Genomic DNA, 20,318 nt, shown 5'->3' with positions numbered 1-20,318 from the left:
ACCACCCTCACAGTAAAACATTTCGCCCTAATACTTAATCTACACCCACTATCTTTCAGTTTGAAGCCATTATCCCATGACCTATCATTATGCGCCCTTGTGAAACAGTTTCTGTGTTCGACAAATGACAGGGATGCGTAATTTTCGTCCCGGGGGATATATTTTAGGCAGAAGGCCATACAGAAAGAGCCCTAGGGGCATTTTTAGCGTTTTAACCTAGTGACTGAGCCCAAGTGAAGCCGGGAGAGAGCCGGCAGGCAGCTCCGCTGGTGCGCCTGTAGGGGTGTCCATGGACCGCTCCCGCCAGAGCCGCCGCGAGAAGGGCAGCGCTGCCCCTGCGGGAAAGCTACTCCTCCAAATTCGTTCTCCTTCCCTAGAAGAACCTCCTTTTCCTTCCCGCTTCTCCCCCACAATTCTCCCCCACCCCTCACCGCGCCCGATCCCGCCGCCGCCGCCGCGGACGGCACCGCCCCCGCGCCGGACGCTGAGCCGAGATGGCGCCGCCCCCGCGCCCGCCCGGCTCGGGGGCCCGGCGGGAGCCCCGCCCGCTCCAGCGCCAGCTCCCGTTCCACCGCCAGCGGCCGGGCCGTGAGCGCGCTCTTCCCGCAGGATCCGCTGCGGCTGTTTCCCTTCCGAGGCGGGCGACAGCAGCGCCCTTGCCCGCCAAGGAGCCGGCGGGGCTGCGCCGCTCCCCGCGCCGACTGGCGGTCCCGGTGCCCCCGCGCCGGGACCGGAGCCAGGAGCAGCGCCGGAGCTGGCGGCATAGGCGCTCCGGCCCCGGCCACCGCTTCCCGGCGGAGCCAGCAGGGGAGAGGCTGCGGAGGGGACCCGAGCATTGTGCGAGCCTGCATGGGCACGGCGCGGGGGCGCGGCCGCGGGGCTCCCCCGAGCCTCTCGCTCCCCTCCCGGCATCGCCCTTAGTCGGGAGGCGCCGTGCCGGGGCATGAGGGATGCTTTTGTGCGCGGCGGCGGGCGCAGCAGCGGGTAGCGGCGGCTGCGGTTGCGGGGCAGGTTGCGGGCGCCGCGCTCACCCGCAGCCCTCCCGGCGAGCGGGGCCGGGCGCGATGCTGAATTAGGCGGCCGGAGCCCTTTCGAGCGCGGGGGGCAGGCGTAGCAGCCCGTAGCGGAGAGCCGGGAGGGGCGGGCAGGCAGCTCCCTCCCCATGGCGAGCAACCGGAGCATCGAGCTGGAGCACTTCGAGGAGCGGGACAAGCGGCAGCAGCGCTCCGGGCCCCGGCGCGGCGGCTCCGGGTCCGGCGGCGGCGCGGGGCCGAGGGGCAATGGGCTGGTGCCCAGCCCGGCGCACAGCGCACACTGCAGCCTCTACCGGACCCGCACCCTGCAGGCGCTCAGCTCGGAGAAGAAGGCGCGCAAAGCCCGCTTCTACCGCAACGGGGACAGGTACTTCAAGGGCTTGGTGTACGCCATCTCCCCCGACCGCTTCCGCTCCTTCGACGCCCTCCTGGTGGAGCTCACCCGCTCCCTGTCGGACAACGTGAACCTGCCCCAAGGGGTCCGCACCATCTACACCATCGATGGCAGCAAGAAGCTCACCAGCCTGGACGAGCTGGTGGAAGGTGAGGGGGCATGGCAAAGTCCGGCAAGAGGCGGCCGTGGGACATGGTGGTGGGGTGCAGGCGCTCCCTGGGGTGAGCTTTCCTGTCGCTGCCTGGATCAAAGCTGAGATGGTGCCGTGATGAAAATTGGCAGCCACAGAGCCCTTGTGGGCAAGTGGCATGGGTTGCCCACTGCTTTGAGAGGCAGTAGGCCTCGTTTTCCTAGAGTGGACCATCCACTTCTCCAGTAACTCTGAGGAGTGCTGTCTGCATGTGCGGGGCTTGACTCCAGTGGTAATTAAGCAGCAGGTGTCCTTTTCATCTGCAAGAACTGTAGTAAAGTTCTTGGCTACCTTCCATTTGTAAGAGAGGGACGTCCTGTAATTTAAGTCTCTTAAGTGTCATTGTTGACTCACAGTGGCATAAGCTTTCAGAGAGAAAGCCCCAGTGAAAAAGGTATTTACAACCTACCACATATTAAAACTAACAGGTGTAAAGTCCTATTTTCAAATGAGATCAGAGTCCGTGGTAATAGAGGGAATTACCTACCTTGTCTGACTTTCCAAAAGCATGTTATAGAATCTGATGTATTTGAGAATTGTTCCTAAGTAGCTTTTGATAATGGGACTTAGCTGCTAAGGTTATGTAGACCTTGTAAATCTGATCAGAGCAGCCTTGACTGTCTCAAAATGGGGCCAGAAGTACTGTTTTTGGAATGAAACATAAGCCCCTTGTTTGTAAGGAATGATAATTTTTGGAATGAGGAGCAGAATTCCAATGTTTTCACATGCTGTCTTAAAATACAGTTTAAGCTCAGCATTACATGCTTTTCAAATGCATTGGTTATGTTGTGCACACTGTGAGGTTCACAATCAGTTTGCCCTTAATGGTTGTCCTCAGGTATTTAATACATCAGCCACTACAGTCTTTGACCCAGTGACTCTGTATGCCAGGTGTAGCTGATTTTCATTAATAAAGAAGTAAGATTTGTAGACCTTCTAAAGCATCCTGCTTATTTCAGCTGTGTGTCCTTTAAGCTTTGATTTGGAAACTTCCCTTTTCAAAGCAATGCTGAATCACATCTGGAGAATTTGATGGGAAAGGGAACCTGAAGACCTTTTTATGATCCACCAGCAAAGGCACTGGGAGTTAGGGACCAGCCACTTCACAACATGGAAAAGAAAGGGAGAGCTTACAACATTTGCTGCATCAACTGGGTCTCCCTCAAAAAGGATACACATGAAAGTGCATTTCATAATAGTAACAGTGCCTGAGGGCTTTCCCCATTATCTGGTCTACCATTAGGCTGTTCCACAGTGAAAACGGAGGAAATGTGAAGTGATTGCAGAGTGAAATGCTGACCCTGTGATGATAAAAGAAATTAAATAATTTTTTTTTCATGATTTGGTGGTTAATTTAGACAAAAAATATGAGGTGCTGAAGTGGTGATGGTAATGAAAGGAAATGAAATGGAAATCAGATAAACAAGTAACAACTTGGGATGACTTTTGAAATGTTGCAGTGGAAATGATACCAAGCTTTTTATGACAAAATTGCTTGCTGGTCAACAGTATAAATACAGTGTATACTCTCGCAACACTAAGTTAATACTGAAAGCAAAACTTACTTGTTTTCTCTTCAAATGTTTATTGAAAGCATAACCTTTGTCATGTCTCTTCACTGGAAGAATAAAGCAAAATAAATGTCACAGTCAAAATGCCACTTCCATGCTTTCTCAATTAAATAAAAGTGGGGAAAAAAAGAGTCCCAATTACTTAGCCATCTATCCATGACCAGTACAACTTTCAGCAATCTTAAGAAAATCCTATAGCGTTATAATTGGATTAGTATGTTCTCCTGTTAGCTTGCTAAAATTTTCACCTGTGTAAGTCTAATGACCACACAGAGAAAGGAAAGTATATACTGAAAGGAAAGCAAACAAATAGTGATTCCATCATTCCTTGAAATTATCTGAGCTCTTTGCCAACTGTTTTGTTCTTGAGATTCTGGAAGAGATTTGGTTTATTTTTATTTTCTTTATTTCTTGTAGTTACAGCACAGCAGGCTTGAATTTCTGCTCTAAAATAAATACTTAAACATAGGTGTTATCCTAAAGCTTGAACTGCAGTAGCACCAGAAGTAGTTTTGAATGGTGTTTTGCTATATTGCTTTTTAGTTTTTCCAGAAAGGAAAATAAAGTGCTGTAGTGTGTGCCAGCTACAGGCTGAACAGCAGAGGGAACACGGCTGTGTGATGCAATACCTCGCTGACTGGTCAGTTGGCACATTATCAGTGTTGTTGAACTGGGACATGGAGTCTCAGCAGTTCAAGTTCAGTAGTGGCAGATCTATGAAGTGAGCAGAGGGTGAGCACTCAGCAATCCTTGCCAAACCAACAAGATCTGCATTAAACCTCCCTCAGCTTGAACATGTGGGTGTAGCTCTTGGATATTGGCATGCCCCAGTGAAGGCAAGCTCTTTAAGGCTTATTTGCCATTTATCAGGTTAGTATCTGTCAGGGATATAAAAGCTGGCAAGATCAAATTCTGTATCATAATAATCCAAACTAGCTGAATTGAGTCACTGTTGAATGTTTTTTGGAGATTGACTAGATTTGGCAATCTGTTTTGCTGGTTATCAATTTAAGAGAAAAATAGCTAAGGCATAGACATACTGAGGATATGAAATATTACCGTTATGGGATTATTCAGTTAAAAATTGGACCAGATCATGTTTATTAGTCAAAAATAGAAGCTCCATTTTAAGTATATTGCTTTTCTTAACTGGCTGTGACAATCAATAAAGTGTGCTCTGCTGGACCAGCCTTAGGCAAATATAATTTATATTCCCAACCCCTGTAGATTAGGAAACATTATGGCCTGTGAGTTTGACAGTTTTCACTGATCTTGGAAAGGGAGGAGGGAAGAATTTCATTATCTGCTCGAGCACGCAGATCCAAAGAGAGAATGGGGGTTGGGACTATTAGGACTTTCTTATGGTTTTCTTTATTTCAGCTTTACTCTCAGATGTTATATTACTGTTTATTTTAGAATAGGAGATTGCATGTGTAATTTTAGATTTGCCCTTCAGTAGCAAAAATGGAATAGTCAATGGATTATTATTTTCTGTCAAAGTTAATTATTTGTCTGTATCCTTCTGTTTTCCTTTCAAATGCAAGCGTCCTAAAGCATGATACAATGGTAATAGAACGATACAGGTTTTTAGTCCTTGGCAATGTGTTTTACATGGATGTCAGTCAGTCATGTTGTGTCTCACTATTCTTTGTTTTCATTGTCTTGTTAGTGGAAGACAGGGAATCTTGGTTGTAAAGGTCTGCTACGAAGTTGGGCGTTATTGCTGGATTTTGGTAGAGAAAACCAAGTGTAGATTCTATTCCTGGCAAGAAAAGTTATGTTGATTTTGCATGTAATAGGGAATCTTTCACATTCCCTAGGTAGGAAACATTGCTAAGAGTCTTTGTTCTTTCTATGACAATGCTTAATTAATACAATCCTTTATAAAATGTCAGTAGTGTTGCCTGCACAATTGTGCACACAGTCAACAGGCATCTGTAGGGAAATATTTGGGCAGGAGGTGGGAAGGATCTGAGCAGGGCAGTCCTTATGCATGGCTAGGACATGTAGTACAGGGCAATATCTGATTTATAGAAATGAGCTCTGCCTCACTAATACAGAGTAAGAGAATGTTTTTGGAACGAGATACTGAACAATCCAAGTTTTTACTGCCTTAGATCATTGTTGTTGTTACTGCATATTAGATTTTAATCCTGCATAAGTAGCTGTGATTCTAGCCAATGTGCACTGTTATATTAGGTCAAGAATATATTTTCTCTTGTCAGGGCAAGCAGATGGTAACACCAAGAAGGGAGTTTTTACTTTTGCTTCTTTCAGAAGGTGTTATTACCTTCCTGTGCTAAAGCCAGAAGCTGTAATACTTTAAAAAAGAGGCAAATATAGCAGTTTGAACAAAGAAGGGTAAAAACGGAGGATAAAAGAAGGATTAAAAAAAGATTAAAAACATATGCTTCCAAATCTATGTTCAAATCACTGTAGTTACCCAGTTCTGGAGCAACAGGGTGTGGATGTGAAATACAGATGAAATTGTTGGTTAACTTCCCATCCGCAAAATAAAATAATTCCACCACTGTGTATCTCCTAGTTTCAGGGGTGGGGGAAATGTAACTTCCCGGAGAAGAGTTGTTTACTTACTGTGGAGGAGGCACATGCTATTAGGTGGGTTTGATACCAGGTGGCATTGACTGTCTTTTGAAAGCTTTTACCCTGCCTGAGCAGGGGGTTGAACCTCCAGAGGTTCTTTTCAACCTCAGCTGTTCTGTGATTCTGTGAAAGCCTGTGGGAAGCTGTCATCTGAACCTCTTGTCTAAATAAAGTCAAAAGAGAAGTAGTAGCAGTTAGTCATCTGCTAAAATCCTGGGTTGTCATCCCAGGTTTTAAAAAGTGCATGGGGAACTTCAGATGCTGTAGATGAGGAAAGATCGTGATTTATACAGGGTTATTGGAGGTGATGTGAAAGTGTATTGTAAGAAACTGATGAGGAGGGAAGTTGCTCAAAGGAAGGAAGGAAAGAGAAATAAGCTAATCCTTCATAAAAGGGGTTGTTTTATTTTTAGATCAGTCATTTTATACGTGCCATAAATATACTGTTCTGGAATTCTGCTTGGCTTTGTGTTACAAAACACAAAAAGGGTACTCTGCTGCGTCTCCTAAAGTTAGAAAGTGGATGAGTTTTTAAGTAAGCAAAATAGTATTTAGGCAACTGATGATCTATGGCTAATGGTTAGTCAGACTGACCAAGGTAGTCTTGTTTTCTCTTTTATCCATTCTCTGTGTTTATCATCTGTATTTTCCTGTTGTGAGGGAATGGCACGTGTTATGTTTAAATTGTTAGCTCTCTGAAACTGGACAGTGTACTTGAACCATATACACAGCACACACAGGTCTTGCTTCATGGGTAGTGTATCTGGTTATTAATGTAGCACAGATAAATTATTTAGAGGCAGGTAGTGTTTCCTTGTTAATAGGCAATGTTCCATGTCTTCTTGATTTTCTAATGTTAATAAGACTTAGAGAATCAGAAGTAGACTTATTCCATTTGTTGATTATTTTGTGACCCAAAATATCAGCAGATGTTACTCCATTTAAGTGAGCGTATGTCCTATTTGAGGAATTCTTGGTGGTAGGAGGATTTCTTCATGGAAGAATTGGCACTTTTAAATTGCTTTGGTACTGTCACGAAGCATTGGATGGATGGCACATACACTCTGAAGTTATAATGTGAATTTATAAGGAGGTTTTTTTCTGCCAAAACTGCTCTATAGCCTGGTTAAGCTTTCTGCTGTAGAATAGTTTGGCTGGGCTCAAGATCCCCACATGTAACCTACGTCTGTAATTCTTGCATTTTTTTCCCTGCATTTAAATAAAAAGAAGAAAGCATAGCCTAATAGATCTTTCTACTTCATTAGCCTGTAGTTTGCTTTTTTACCTGTAAATCTCAATGTAATATTAATAACTAAGTTTGTGATCTGGCCTGAAACTTAAAGAGCTGATTCATGTCAATGCTAATGTTGTAAGCTAAAGGCATGGTATTTATTTTCAGTAATGTAACTGATGTGACTATGTGCTAGTTAAAGCTAGTATGCAAATTTCAAAATTATAATTGGAAAGTGGACCTTCAAACCATAAAATTGACCATATTGAAGTCAACAGTATAAATATTTGAAGTATTTATTTATGCCTCTTTTTGGAGTTGTGTCAACTTTCTAGGACTGGTAGATTTACAGCTGAAAAAAAAAAGAAAACCTACAGCCTGATCAAAATGCCACTGAAGTCTCAGAAAAGATTTTCTTTGTATTTGGGATGACATGTATTTAGGTTAGACACAGAAAAATCTCATTCAGGGTGGTCAGTGAAACAGTCAAACTTATTTATGTGATTTTTAGCTGTAAAGCTGTCTGTTACTTTGTTAACAATATTTGATATCAATTGGCTTGGTTCAAACACCACCTCCCCAAAAGAAGTACCATGTGTTATATTTTACAAATACTGGTTTTCTGGAAGATTGTGCAGATTATCAGAAGTGTGTATGTATACATGAATTAATGCAAGCCAGATTTAAAATCAGGTCATACATTAAAGCTGTGAGCAAATATTGTTTATAATATTGCACTTTCAGGTTTTTACCTACAAAATATAATGTAAAAGAGAGATAATACTCTTACAAATGACTTAGTGTTTCTTCCAAACAAACATACATAAATGCATTTCCTACTTTGGAGGATGACTAAAATAATTTAAACAATAGGACAAGGTTGAAAAATTAATGCCTGCTTACTGAGGGATGGTGTTTTCCCAGGCATTTTAAATACATCATTCTGTAAGAAAGTTTCCTGTCATTAACTTTATATGTGTGATTTAAGTTATCCCTGCCATTTTTTTTCTTCTGTTGAATAATCAGTTGTAGGCCCCTGTTAAACCAAACAAATCAGTGTTTAACTCATTCCTAGAAAACCAGCTTTTATCTGGAGAGAAGCAGTTGCCTTCCTAATCATATTCCATTTCTTTCTTCTTTTCGTATTTTGCAAGGTTTTCAGTAGAACCTAGAAACTGTGGGTGAAGTCCTGGCTGTGGTGAAATCATTAGAAGTTTAAGTAGTAAAAACTTCATCTTTTGTCTTTTAAGTCATGAACCAAGCAGTGAATGTGTTTTCTCACTTACAGTCCTTGCTCTAGTTCTACCATATGTGCCTGCCTTGCACATGTAGTAGTAAAATCTGTTTTCCATGTAAAACCTGTGTCACTAAGTTTATTTATATGGCTGGTGTATGAAAGCAGGCGTGGAATTTAAAACACTTACTAAACAATCTGTAATATATTACAGATCTCAAGTAATTAGGCATTCCCATGTCTGCCAATTGTAGGAAATCTAACAATCCATTTTGCCAGATTTTTCTCTTTCTTTAAGCTAAAATTGTTTGTGCTTCAACTTAAGGCTTGGCTAAATGCAATTGAAACAAATAATTTGATATTTATTCTTTTAAGGTATTACATTGTTTTAAGTTGAAAGGACTTCCTAGGTTTTGTTTACCAGAAAAAAGGAAATCATGGCCTCTACTTAAAGGAAAAGAAATAGCAAGAAAAAAAATGCAGATTTTTTTCTACTTTGCAACATATTGAGATAATCAAGAAGTTATTTTATTCATACATCAAACAAGTGAACTAGTAGAGGTCAAAGAGTTTTACACTATTTTAAAGAAATAAAGATCCTTTTGGATTAATATTGACCAAAAATTTTGTAACAGAGTGTTGTAGTACAGCTGTAACAGATAATAGATCACATTCCATGATAGTAAAAAGATGCTTCTTTTATGACTATGAATCCATAAAAAACAAAGCCAACATAACATATTGAAACTCTTCTCTGGTAAATCCTCTAGCAAGGGGACCTTTGGTTCTCTACCCATACTTCTTTATTTAAAGCAATTAATTTATTTCAAGTTTGAGAGCCTGTTTCTGAATAGCTTTAATTCTGATTTTTTTTTCACTTTTTTAATTTAAACTTCAACCCTGAGGTTTGAATTACGTTGTGTGCATTTGTTGGGGTTTTTTGTGGTTTGGTTTTGCTTTTTTCAATGGCCTTGGAATTGCATTGTTTATGAGTTGGAAAGGATAATTCTGAATATGCTCAATGATAGTCAGTTTTGAGGTACTTTGTAGAGTTTATTTAAAACTCTTGCACACAGCTGGGCAGGCTGTACTGAAAAGGTTGCTCTGAAGTAAAAGGTGACTTCATGTGCTGAAACTAATGTAAGGTCTTTAAGATGCACTCAACATGTTTAGAGATGTATTCACAGGTATAGGATGCTGTCAAGTTTATTTATGTATAAACTTATTACTGGAGTATGATTGAATATAACCAAAGTCTTACGCAGATCAATAAACTTCAAAGCAAGTGCTCAGAGACTGACTTTACATGGTTGAATGTCTGATATTATGCACCCAGAGTAATGATTAAATTACCTTCTGTTCATTTAAATAATAATTGGCATTCTTAACAAGCACACAAACACAAAACCAAATCACTCACTAGGTGCATCCATAAAAACTTTAGCATGTAATCATGGGAAAAAAAAATCCTAAGATTTTGTGCTGGTTTTGACTGGGATAGAGTTAATTTTTTTCGTAGTAGCTAGTAGGGGCTATGTTTTGGATTTGTACTGGAAACAGTGTTGATAACACAGGGATGTTTTTGTTATTGCTGTGCAGTGCTTACACAGAGCCAAGGTCTTTTCTGCTTCTCGCACCATCCCACCAGTGGGTAGGCTCAGGGGAATTGAATTTGGGAGGGGACACAACTGGGACAACTGACCCAAGGGATATTCCAGACCATATGACTTCATGCTCAGCATATAAATCTGGAGGAAGAAGAAAGAAGAGGGGTAATGTTCAGAGTTAGTGTTTGTCTTCCCAAGTCACTGTTCTTCATGATGGAGCCCGGCTTTCCTGGAGATGGCTGCACACTTGCCTGCCCATGGGAAGTGGTGAATGAACTCCTTGTTTTACTTGGCTTGCAGGCATGGCTTTTGTTTTACCTATTAAACTGTATCTATTTCAACCTCTGAGTTTTGTTTTACCCTTCTGATTTTCTCTTTTTTGTCCCACTGAGAGGAGTGAGCAAGCAGCTGTGATGCTTAGTTGCCATCTGGGGTTAAACCCTGCCGGGGTTCTATGTCATACAGTAAAGTAGTTGTAGAGGGGAGAATAACACAATGACCAGCAGGTATAATTAGAAAGTGTGTTGGCATAAATTAGAACTACCAACTTCTTTGAGATGCTTCTTATTTGGTAGCACTGTGTTTAGAGAAAGACAACTTCATGGCTTATTAGAAATTGTTCCAAAAACAAGCTTTTTGAATCTAGAGGATGCAGGTGGAGAAGCCTTTGCTTTCTGTTGCAGCTGAGCTGCTGTAACAAAAGTTGAATATCTCATGCTATTTTGCAGTAACAGGATAGATGAGTGAAACAGCTGTCAAAAGAGAACTGTGAATATCTTTAGCATGATAGGATAACTTAGTTTGGAAGGGACCTTCTGAAGTCATCTCGTCCAATGTCTTGCTCAGAGCAGGTCTGGTAAAATGAGATTGCTTGGAGGTTTGTTACAACTTAGCTGCAGCTCAGGGGCAGCATAGGCTTCTAGACCACCACAGTCTTTACAAAGCTGTGTGAAGCTTGGGGGGTTTTTTTCCCCCTACTTGTAAATTAGTGCTAGTGTGCATGCAGCATGCAGCTCCTATTAAAGGAGTTTATGGGCTGAAAACATCTCCTCTCTTGGCTAATTTTTTGGGGAAAGAGGAGTCTGGGTTTACCCCTATTGATTTCTGTTTTGTGCACCACTTGATCTAAAAATATGAGGAGGAATGATGGGGATGAATGAAGAGGAAGAATACAGGCAAGGCAGTGGCATCCACAGAACCTCACACCAAATTTTTTCTTAATGCCTCAGTGGAGTGAAGTCCCAGTGATGTTTGTGGAGATAGAACTGGCTGCCAGACTTTCCCAAACAAAATCATTGTTAACTTGACTTCACTATAGTCTGTGTTCTTTCAAATACAACAAGTAGACTTTCAAGAAGGTCTAAATACAAGATAAATTAGAAAGCAGTGTAATTAGTATTAGAAAAGGAATAGAAAGGTCTTTCAGCTCGCAGTAATTCTTCAGGGCTTTGAAAGTAATTTAGCATCTTGCTTTTAGAATAAGCTATACAACTTCTAAGATAAATCAGCTCTCCAAACTAGAGTTCAGAAAGTAAAAGTACTGTTTAAAAGTTTTCTAGTATGTATCTAAACATGGGTATACATTTTGTGAGTGGTACAATACTGTCCAGTAGATGTATCTTTACTCTTGACTTGTCTTGCTCTGTATGTAAGAGGTGAGTTTGGTTTGTTCCACCAGTGACCTTGAGCATGTAACTTTAGTCTTAGAACAGGCTTAGCTTTTTAAGATATAGGTAGTTCTTCTGCCTGGAGGAGTGGTGTATTCTGTCAGTTTGGAATGCTTAACCTTTCATCCTTCTGGCAAAGCTCTCCCTCTTTGAGAAAGTCTTGGAATGTCATTTGGTGAGATCCTGAGGATGTGGTTTACATAAATAAGATGTTCTTTGTCATGGTTTACATCTTGAATACTGCTGTCAGACGTTATGAGTTATGGTAAACAACAAGCAGCAGTTTAAAAACTGCCCTTTTCTTTCTTTTTTTTTTCTTTTTTAAAATTATCTTCCAGCCTTGCATTATGTCAAGAAATGGAGAAGAGTAACCAGTTCCTCTGTCTGCATCATGACTGGTGCCACTAATAATTTGATATGAAGGTGTGCATTACAAGTCTGTGATAATGGGTTTTTTTTGTCCTGTGACCTCCCTTTTATGACTTCAGCAATGCAGACTTTGAATTAGATAAGAAATTAAAAATGGGGAAGTGTAGATGTCCTATTATACTCCTGTAGTCTCAAAAACTCATTTGTGGCCTCAGCAGGTGTTTGTACGTCTAAAAAATCCTGAAGTGAATATGTTTTGACAGTGTATCTTTGGTAGAAAGGCAGTAAATCCTGGTAAATTAATGTGTCTTTCAGGGTAAGGATCTTGAGATGCTTGAATTTTATTCTGTTAAAAGTTGCTATTTTTAAGATAAACATATATATGTGTGTACATATCTTGAAGTATATGACTGAGGAACATAAAGGGAAGGACCTGCATATTTGCTATAGGAAAATGCTCTTACTGTCATGTACTGTTAACTCAAGTAATTTAAGCACTTGCAAAATTACTCTGAGTCCAAAAGAAACGTGAAATATCTTCAACCTCCTCATTACCCTTCAACCTCCTCATTACCCCTCAACCTCCTCATTACCCCTTACTATTTTTTATTTTATTTCTTAACCAGAGGTCTTTTTCAACCTGTTGAAACCACTCTCTGAGAGTATTGTTTGAGTGGAAAGCTCTGATAATTTACAGTCTTACATTTAAAATGACCTGTAGTTGAAACACAGGAAAATCACTCCTGAAAAATTTGGGTGTTTTTGTTTGTTTGTTTGTTTTCAGATTGACAAAAAGTAGTTGCAAACCTCCTTAAATTGTGCAAATGTCATCTTCTTTTCAGGTGAAAGTTATGTATGTGCGTCCAATGAACCATATCGCAAAGTTGATTACACCAAGAACGTCAATCCGAACTGGTGTGTGAACATAAGGACTGGGTCCAGTCGATCCTTGACATCTTTGACATCCACAAAGAGTGAAGTGAAGGAGAGTAAAGATTTCATTAAACCCAAATTAGTGACTGTTATTAGGAGTGGAGTAAAACCACGTAAAGCTGTGAGAATTCTGCTGAATAAGAAGACTGCTCACTCCTTTGAACAGGTCTTGAATGACATCACCGAAGCCATTAAATTAGACTCGGGTGTAGTCAAGAGACTTTGTACACTGGACGGAAAGCAGGTAGGAGAATAAACTGCTGTGACCATCTAATAGCTGTGAGTTAATCTAAGCTGCTTTGTTTTCATAACTTGAATTCTCGTTACTGTATATGCTTTAACCTAAATCTGAATAAGGACCGTTAGAAACATCAACTTAAAAAAATTGTGTTAAAATATTAATATCTACAACAAAATTAGGATTGTATATAATGCAAAATAAGTTGATCTTTGCATTCTAAGTAAAAAAAAATATTTTTATACTAACCCTGTTTTATTGCTAAAAAAAGTGCCTGCTGCTTTAGTAATACAATTTATTTGAAGCATTTGAAAGGAAACTTTTTAAAATACTTCTGTGTTCTCAGAAGCAGAATCCTGTTTTCAGACTACTACACAGTGCTGACTGGTAGAAGAAAAATATTGATGCCCCCTTCCATTTCACTTCCATAGATAGCTACTCAAGTAGCAGTTACTGACATGATCTAAGGTCAAGAATTTTATCTGAAATGAATAATTCAGAAGGGTGGTGACATGTCTGCAACTTTCTTTTTTGCATTTAGTTTTACCACTGCAAAAACATGCTGCCAGAATTAATGATGTGGTAGGTCAGTATTCTGCAGAAATACAGAGGAGTGGCCCACAAGATGTTCTGCTGCACCAATTTAAAGTGTCAGGGATACATTTGCTGTTGGTCAGTCAGGTTAATGACTCAGCCCTTCATGGAACAGGATTTTGATACTTGACACTTTTATTCAACACTGATTGGAACTCTGACAGCATTGTGATTTTAGTATAGAGCAACACAGGCTGCAAAGTAGATCACATTTGGTATTGGGTACCTGGATTATTATACTGATGACTAAATATTAGTATCCCTGCTCATTCAGCAGGTATTTCTGTACACCTGCATGCCTGTATATTTGCATGAACTATTTGTAGAAGTTTCAGTTGTATTCAGAAATGTAGAAATTTTTATTGTCAAGGTTTTTATAATGGTTGTAATCCTACAGACTGCTTAAAAAGCACTTTTTTGTGGTGCAGGTTGCTAGGAAATGTATTGCAGAACAAGTGCACTTAGATGGCCTCAATATGAGATCTGTCTCTGGTTATGTTCTGTGTGCTTGGATACACTTCTTATAATTAAATACGTGAAAAGAATAACTTCTGGATTTTGGTATTAAATGTAGCAAGGCAAATGCATCACTGAGACTGTTAATTTCAGTACTTGGTGTCAGCACTGTAATGTGCTTTTTAGCTTTAGTTCTTCTAATAGGTTTGATTTTAAATGAGGTTTGTTAATGCTACTTCATAAGACAGAATCCTTCCTAGGAACATCTGAAACGTTTTACAGTCATGTTTAATTTAATTCATAATAAAATGGTTTTGAGGATATTTATTATGCAGTAAGTAGTCTCTTCTGGCCATGAAGTACTCTGTTACTGTCTTGGATAAGATGCTTTTAATCTTCTCAAACTAGTCAGGAAAGGAAACTCAGTTCACATTCACCTCTTCTTTTACATTGTTAATACAGTAGAAGTTAACTGATCTGCATTGATGTCGAAGATGCAGTAGAGCCTCAGAGAACAATGAAAATAATTAGCATTGAATCTCACATACATTGCTTGCATGTTACCATCACTCATGGTAGATAATGGCTGTCTTCAGTCCATGGTGAGGATGACCAATCACTGGTTATGCTCCAAAATAAAATTCTTAATTGCCGCAGTACCTCCTCCTGCCTTTCTCTCGCAAAGGCAATAATCTAACTTGGACTGCGGATGTAGAAGTGTTCTCAAGCAGGATTGAGAAATCCCTAGTTCTCACTGGGAACAACCTGCAAATAGCTGTTCCTTACAGCTGACTCTCTGTGTAAACATTTTCAGCAGTAGTAGTAGTAGTGAAAAAATGTGGAGACCTCCCTTCCACGTGGAAGAAGGGCCTTTTGCTTTACTGTAGACTTTGGGAAGGAGCCTTTGCTTGCACAACTGTAGTGAAGTCATGTTTTGAGTGGTCATGAGATGTAGTGCCCCAGAGAGAAGACCTATGGCTTTAAACACCCTTACAAAAAAGCCTTCTAGTGCATATCTAGGAAGATGGAGAGTTCTGGATTTTTTTGTTTGTTTGTTTCTTTTTCCCCAAAGTGAAGGGCTGACCCCAGTTTGAGGCAATAGTGGTTTTTTTTTATTTGTTTGTTCATTGCTGGTATATGTAGAGGTTGGTGCACAAGGGCTTTTTGGGGTTTGGCACATAAATAGTTGCTTTGCTGCCAATTACCAATTGGTGGAAATTTCTGAGCCTATTTTCTCTAATGTAGTAATTGCTTATTCTTCTAAATGTGCTAGGGAGGCAGATCTTTTATGTTTGTTGTAGTGTTGGCACAGCTTGAAAGGCAACCATTAAAAAAAAGGCATTTTGTAAATGGCTGTGTTCCTATAAATGTAGCTCTTGTGTTCTCCTGGGTTTAACTTTTTTCTTCTCCCCGCTCCTTCATGTTTTTATCTCTGTGGAAATACTTTTTTTTTTTTTGTAGTGAATAGATTTAGGTTGTATTTTCTGCTTAATATGGAATTGACCCTGAAATTCAGGTGTTTAAAACATGCATGTATAAAATTCATATTCTTTTATTAGGGAATGTGTTGTTCTGTTAACTTGCGGGGTGATTTTGTATTCCAGTGGAAGTATTTAACACGTGTAGTAAGAAATGATGGTGAAATCAGTGATCTATGAAGAGGTCTTTCTAAGCAGTACAACAGAAAGTATGTCCTCAAAATAGTTTTTATTTACCCTTCTGACTTCATTAATCTTGACTGTAGCAACATCTTGATGATAATAGTGATACAGAGAATAACATCCGAGTTGGATATTTTCCTTGATTATTGTGTGTGAAGACAGACAATTATCTAGCTTTTAATTGTAAGATTTTATAATATTTACAAGGTTTCCTTTTGTCTTCAGTTTCAATATGCTGTAACTTATTAGTTACATAGTGCTTTGTAGCCTCAAGTACAGATTTATTTTTTAACTATGTTGATGCAACTGACTTTTAACTTTCAAGCTATTGAGGAACCAACTTTTTTTACCTCCCAAGACTTTTTTGAGGGTTTCTATGTGAGAAAAAATATTTCTATCAAAGTAACTAGGCTTTAACTTTGCAGTGCAGGCTTCTGCTATTCCAGTCTTTGTGCTTTTGACATTGAGGTTTGCCTAATATATTTGCTTGACCGAAGTGTTTTCCTTACTTGGCTGCATTTTTCCTGGAATCTGTCACTATCCTACTGTGAAGCAAGGACAGTGAGACTGAACCTTCTCCAGTTGGGAAGTTAACCATTTGTTAACCCTGAAGAGAATGAAGGGCTTCTTTCTTGCTAAACAAGTTTCAAGCTTCAGTCATTGCAAAGTGTAGAGTGGCAACTTAGTGGTAAATTACCTGCACTAGTTGTTTAAAAGCATTTATTATATTGGGGGAGGGGTAGGGGAAATTTCCTGTGAGAAGCTCACAAAAAACCATGCAGAACTCTGAAGCATGTTATTTGACACACAATAGAAAATTAAATTTTCACACTTTTTAGGCTTGCCATGTGTTGCAGTTTGATGGATTAATATCCGTAACAAAATTGAAAAGGTGGATGAGCCACCTTTTCTGTACTCCATTCCCAAAATAGTGAGAATGCACTGCAGATTAACCTTAGTTTGAAGGTGTTTTTTGGTGGACCATAAGTGTAGTGGTGGCTGTCTCTGAAATGAATAGCTCCCCAATTTTCTGATAATGAGGTTTTTTTATAAAGTGCTAATAAAAGTAAATGGGTAACTGAAGGAAATAGATACTACATGTGGATGTATTTATCAGACTCATCATGCTCTCCTCTCAGTAATTTTTTTATTTTCAAGTGGGAGATTTGAAACTTCTTAGTAGAGAGGATAGGTTCTGAATTTTGTATTTGCTTTGCTGTTAACATGCCCATCATAGAGAGGAGAAACCAAAACAAGGGATGAGCAGGAGAGATTTCATTTATTAGTATAACAGATATTCCCCATATTCTTGATTGAGTCTTTTGGCACATAGCCTTCAGTCATTCAGATCTGCACATTTCCATTAATACAGTATTTTTGCTGTAGTCTTAATCTCAGTGAGATCTGACTATTTAGTACTGAGACAAGTTTTAGAACATGTGAACTTTGTTTTTTCTCAGTTTTGCAGTTTTGTATGTGAAGTCATATTGTATGAGACGATTTTTTAAAAATAATTTTATTGCAGTTAAATAAGTGTTTTTAGCAGATATTTCCCTTTAGTTCAGTTCTCTCCTACCTAAGGAGGAGGTTCCTTAAGAAACCCAGCTCTAGGAGTTAAGTGTACTTTTTTATTTAATCTTATGTCATTTAATTGTCCTGTTACCTCATTGATATCTCATTGCAGACTGAGAAACAACTGTAATAGAAACTTGCTTCAGTGTTAGCAGGCATTATTTGTAGTTGAAACCTGCTAAAGCCAAAACAGTTTTTATCTTGCATCTCAGGCTCTAACCTACTGCAAGCACTGTACAAATGTGTTGGAAATTGCACAGATTTGAATTTCTGCTACAGGCAATTTTGCAAGAATATAGAAATCTCCAGCTTCTTTTGCAGTTCTAGCTCTGTTGAAATTTAACATACCATTTCCATTTTAAGCTGAAATGTTGCATTAATCTGCAAGTATGAAGGGAAGAAATCCTTAAGCCCTTGCATATCTCTCAACTCTTAGAAAGGCTTATGTATTGTTGAAGAGGAATGTCGGTGACAGCTGGAAAGAGCGAATCTCTGCATTGCAGATCCCACAGAAAGTTGGCATTCGTGGGCAAGGAGTCTTTCCTTATTACTGTGTGACAAATAGTAAAACATATTGTGGAAATGAAACCAGAAGTTGTACTTAGATTGTCTTTAAAAAGAGAGACAAAGGGAAGGAAATAATGGTGGCTATTTCCTTGTATCTGAAGTAAGCTTTTGGATATGCTGTCTTTTCTCATCAGTCAACTAGGAAGGCATGGTCCAGAAAATGCACTACTTACTGAACGCACCATTAGGATACTGTTGTTTTGAGTGATTGTTGATGATTCACTGCCAAACTGGCATTTCATATGAGTAGGGGTCAATGAGTGTGTGTCTATACCAGTCTGTAAATGACTTGGAAGATGGAATGGAGGATATTCTTAATAAATACCAAGAACACACAAAACAGATGAGCTACAGGAAACCTGCACAACAGAAGATCAGAATAGTTTTGACAAGATGCAGAAATAGCGTAGGATAAAGCAGGTTGAGTAATCTTACACTCACTGGTTATTAAAAATGCAGATAGGAAATGTGGTAGAGGATCACAGGTGAAGATGAATTAATGGTGTCATTGGTCATGCATAGGAGAGGAAAGCCAGCATCCATATGGAACTTACAGTCATAGTGCCCACTTTGCTCTGTCCTTCTCAATGCAATGGTACCAGCCAGACACAGCTTTATCATGGAAAATTCAGAAATGAGTAAAAAGATTTAAGAAAACATATTATATGAATAAAGATTGAAGGAAATGGGATTGCTTAGACTATAGAAAGATAATCAACAAGCGGGGTTTTTTTTGAATGAACAAGAAAAAAGCCTAGCAGCAATAAGGCAATTACTTCTGTGTCTTCCCTATGTGCAGAAAAAGAAATAATAGTCTTACAGTTGAGATCAGACCCTGTGCAACTCTATGGTAAATAGTCACAGTAAAAATAGGAGTAATGAAGAGGGGGGTTTTGGCGTTTATTTTTTGAGCAGATAACTGGAGTCTAAGTCTCTAAGGTTTCTGAAAACTGGTTGGTTTAGAGTGTTTTCAGTAACTGAAGGTCATCTACTGCTTTGAAAGAGCTCTTAAGCTAAAGTAACAAAAATCTGAATGCTTGTTAATAATAAAATGTGCACATCCCACAGAATTCAAACAGCGGGGTTTACAATTAGAGTAAGTTTTATCCTAGTGCTAGCAAGCCTCTTCGCACGTGATTTAAGGGAAGTTGGACTTGTGCTAGAGGATAGAATTATTTCAGAGAACAGCTCCGTTTAGCCAGTGTGGGATACAAATCTTGCAAGTCTTACTGAAAACAAAGGAATTAAAGTGGCTCCAATCTTGAGGAAGTCTGTATGGCAGGAAATGAATTCATCCATGGACACTGCTACGTGGTATTCTTGTTCAGACTTTCAGTCGGTACACTCAGAACTGGAAGCCATGGTTATTTATTGCTAGAAGAAAAAAGGAAATAGCATATTCAAGTAGTGGAGATAATTTTGGCCTCTGTTTGTGGACATAGAGATATTCCCATCTGTAGTTATTTATGGAAGGAAGTGTTTATCTGAAACTAACCTGAAATTAACCCTGCCCTGTCATAGTTGCAGCAATCTGAAAAATACCCTAAATATGAAAATATAGAAGTCTTGTTCTGGGTACATATGTTGTCATGGAATACTTTCTAAAGCATTTTCATTACACACAGTGGTGCGAGGGCCCCAGGCAGTTAATGTGGGGTTTATGGTTTAGCCTAGAGAGTATTTACAATTTTTATTGTAGTTGTCAGAGGATCCCATTACCAATCCAATTACAATGTTAAGGAAAAAAGAAAATGCAAAATGATAAGTTTCGTTTCAAAGCAGCAAAATTATGATGCTTAAGATGCTACAGAATAAGGATTAAAAAAGCAATAGAACCTTGAACATCTAGTGAGTCATCTCAGGAGAGTGTATTAAACTGGAAGTGAGCAATAATGCTGAGAAAGCTCTTCAGCTTTGTTGCATATGCAAAAAATAAAGGTCATGCCATGTGAAACAGCCACAGTCTAGCATGGGAAAAATTGGCTCTCTGGAACAAAGGTCTTTAGAATTTGTCACAGCGGGGGAACCCCTGTGTCTTATTCTTACTTTCTGGAGATCAATAACCCAGAGTACAGTACAGATAGAATAGAGAACGTATCTCTTTCCTTCCCACGGGGATGCATAATTCTAGCTTCAGGGATGTGGTGTAATGTTGCTGGGAATCTAGTGGCTGGTGTCCACTAGGTGTGAATTTAATCTTTTTCAGTGAGGTATAGTTTAGATATGTAATTAGTAATACCCATTGTCATCAGACTAACAGGTTGGTGAAGTGTGATGTTAAAATAACAGAGTATTTCTAAAAATGAATGTAAAATCAGACCCTGGTGTGAGGTCAACACTTTTAAATTAGGCCATGGCAACTGAAAAAATTTGCTAATATTTTAGCTAACAGCAAG

At 39.6% G+C, this 20,318-nt stretch overlaps 1 protein-coding gene across 1 annotated transcript in view; it reads left to right on the top strand.

The window, feature by feature from the left end:
• The first annotated feature begins 624 nt into the window (after positions 1 to 624).
• DCLK2 (doublecortin like kinase 2) overlaps positions 625 to 20,318 on the top strand; it is an 83,355-nt gene continuing 63,661 nt past the window's right edge. The window contains 2 exon segments of the mRNA XM_032687091.1: positions 625 to 1,577; positions 12,744 to 13,078. Coding sequence (XP_032542982.1) covers positions 1,163 to 1,577; positions 12,744 to 13,078 — 750 coding nt within the window. The 5' untranslated portion in view covers positions 625 to 1,162.

The sequence above is a fragment of the Chiroxiphia lanceolata genome, chromosome 4 (assembly GCF_009829145.1).
Source record: "Chiroxiphia lanceolata isolate bChiLan1 chromosome 4, bChiLan1.pri, whole genome shotgun sequence".
NCBI classification, from domain to species: Eukaryota; Metazoa; Chordata; class Aves; order Passeriformes; family Pipridae; genus Chiroxiphia; species Chiroxiphia lanceolata.
Note: the sequence above shows the minus strand (reverse complement) of the source record. Positions and strands in the feature narration are given on the sequence as shown.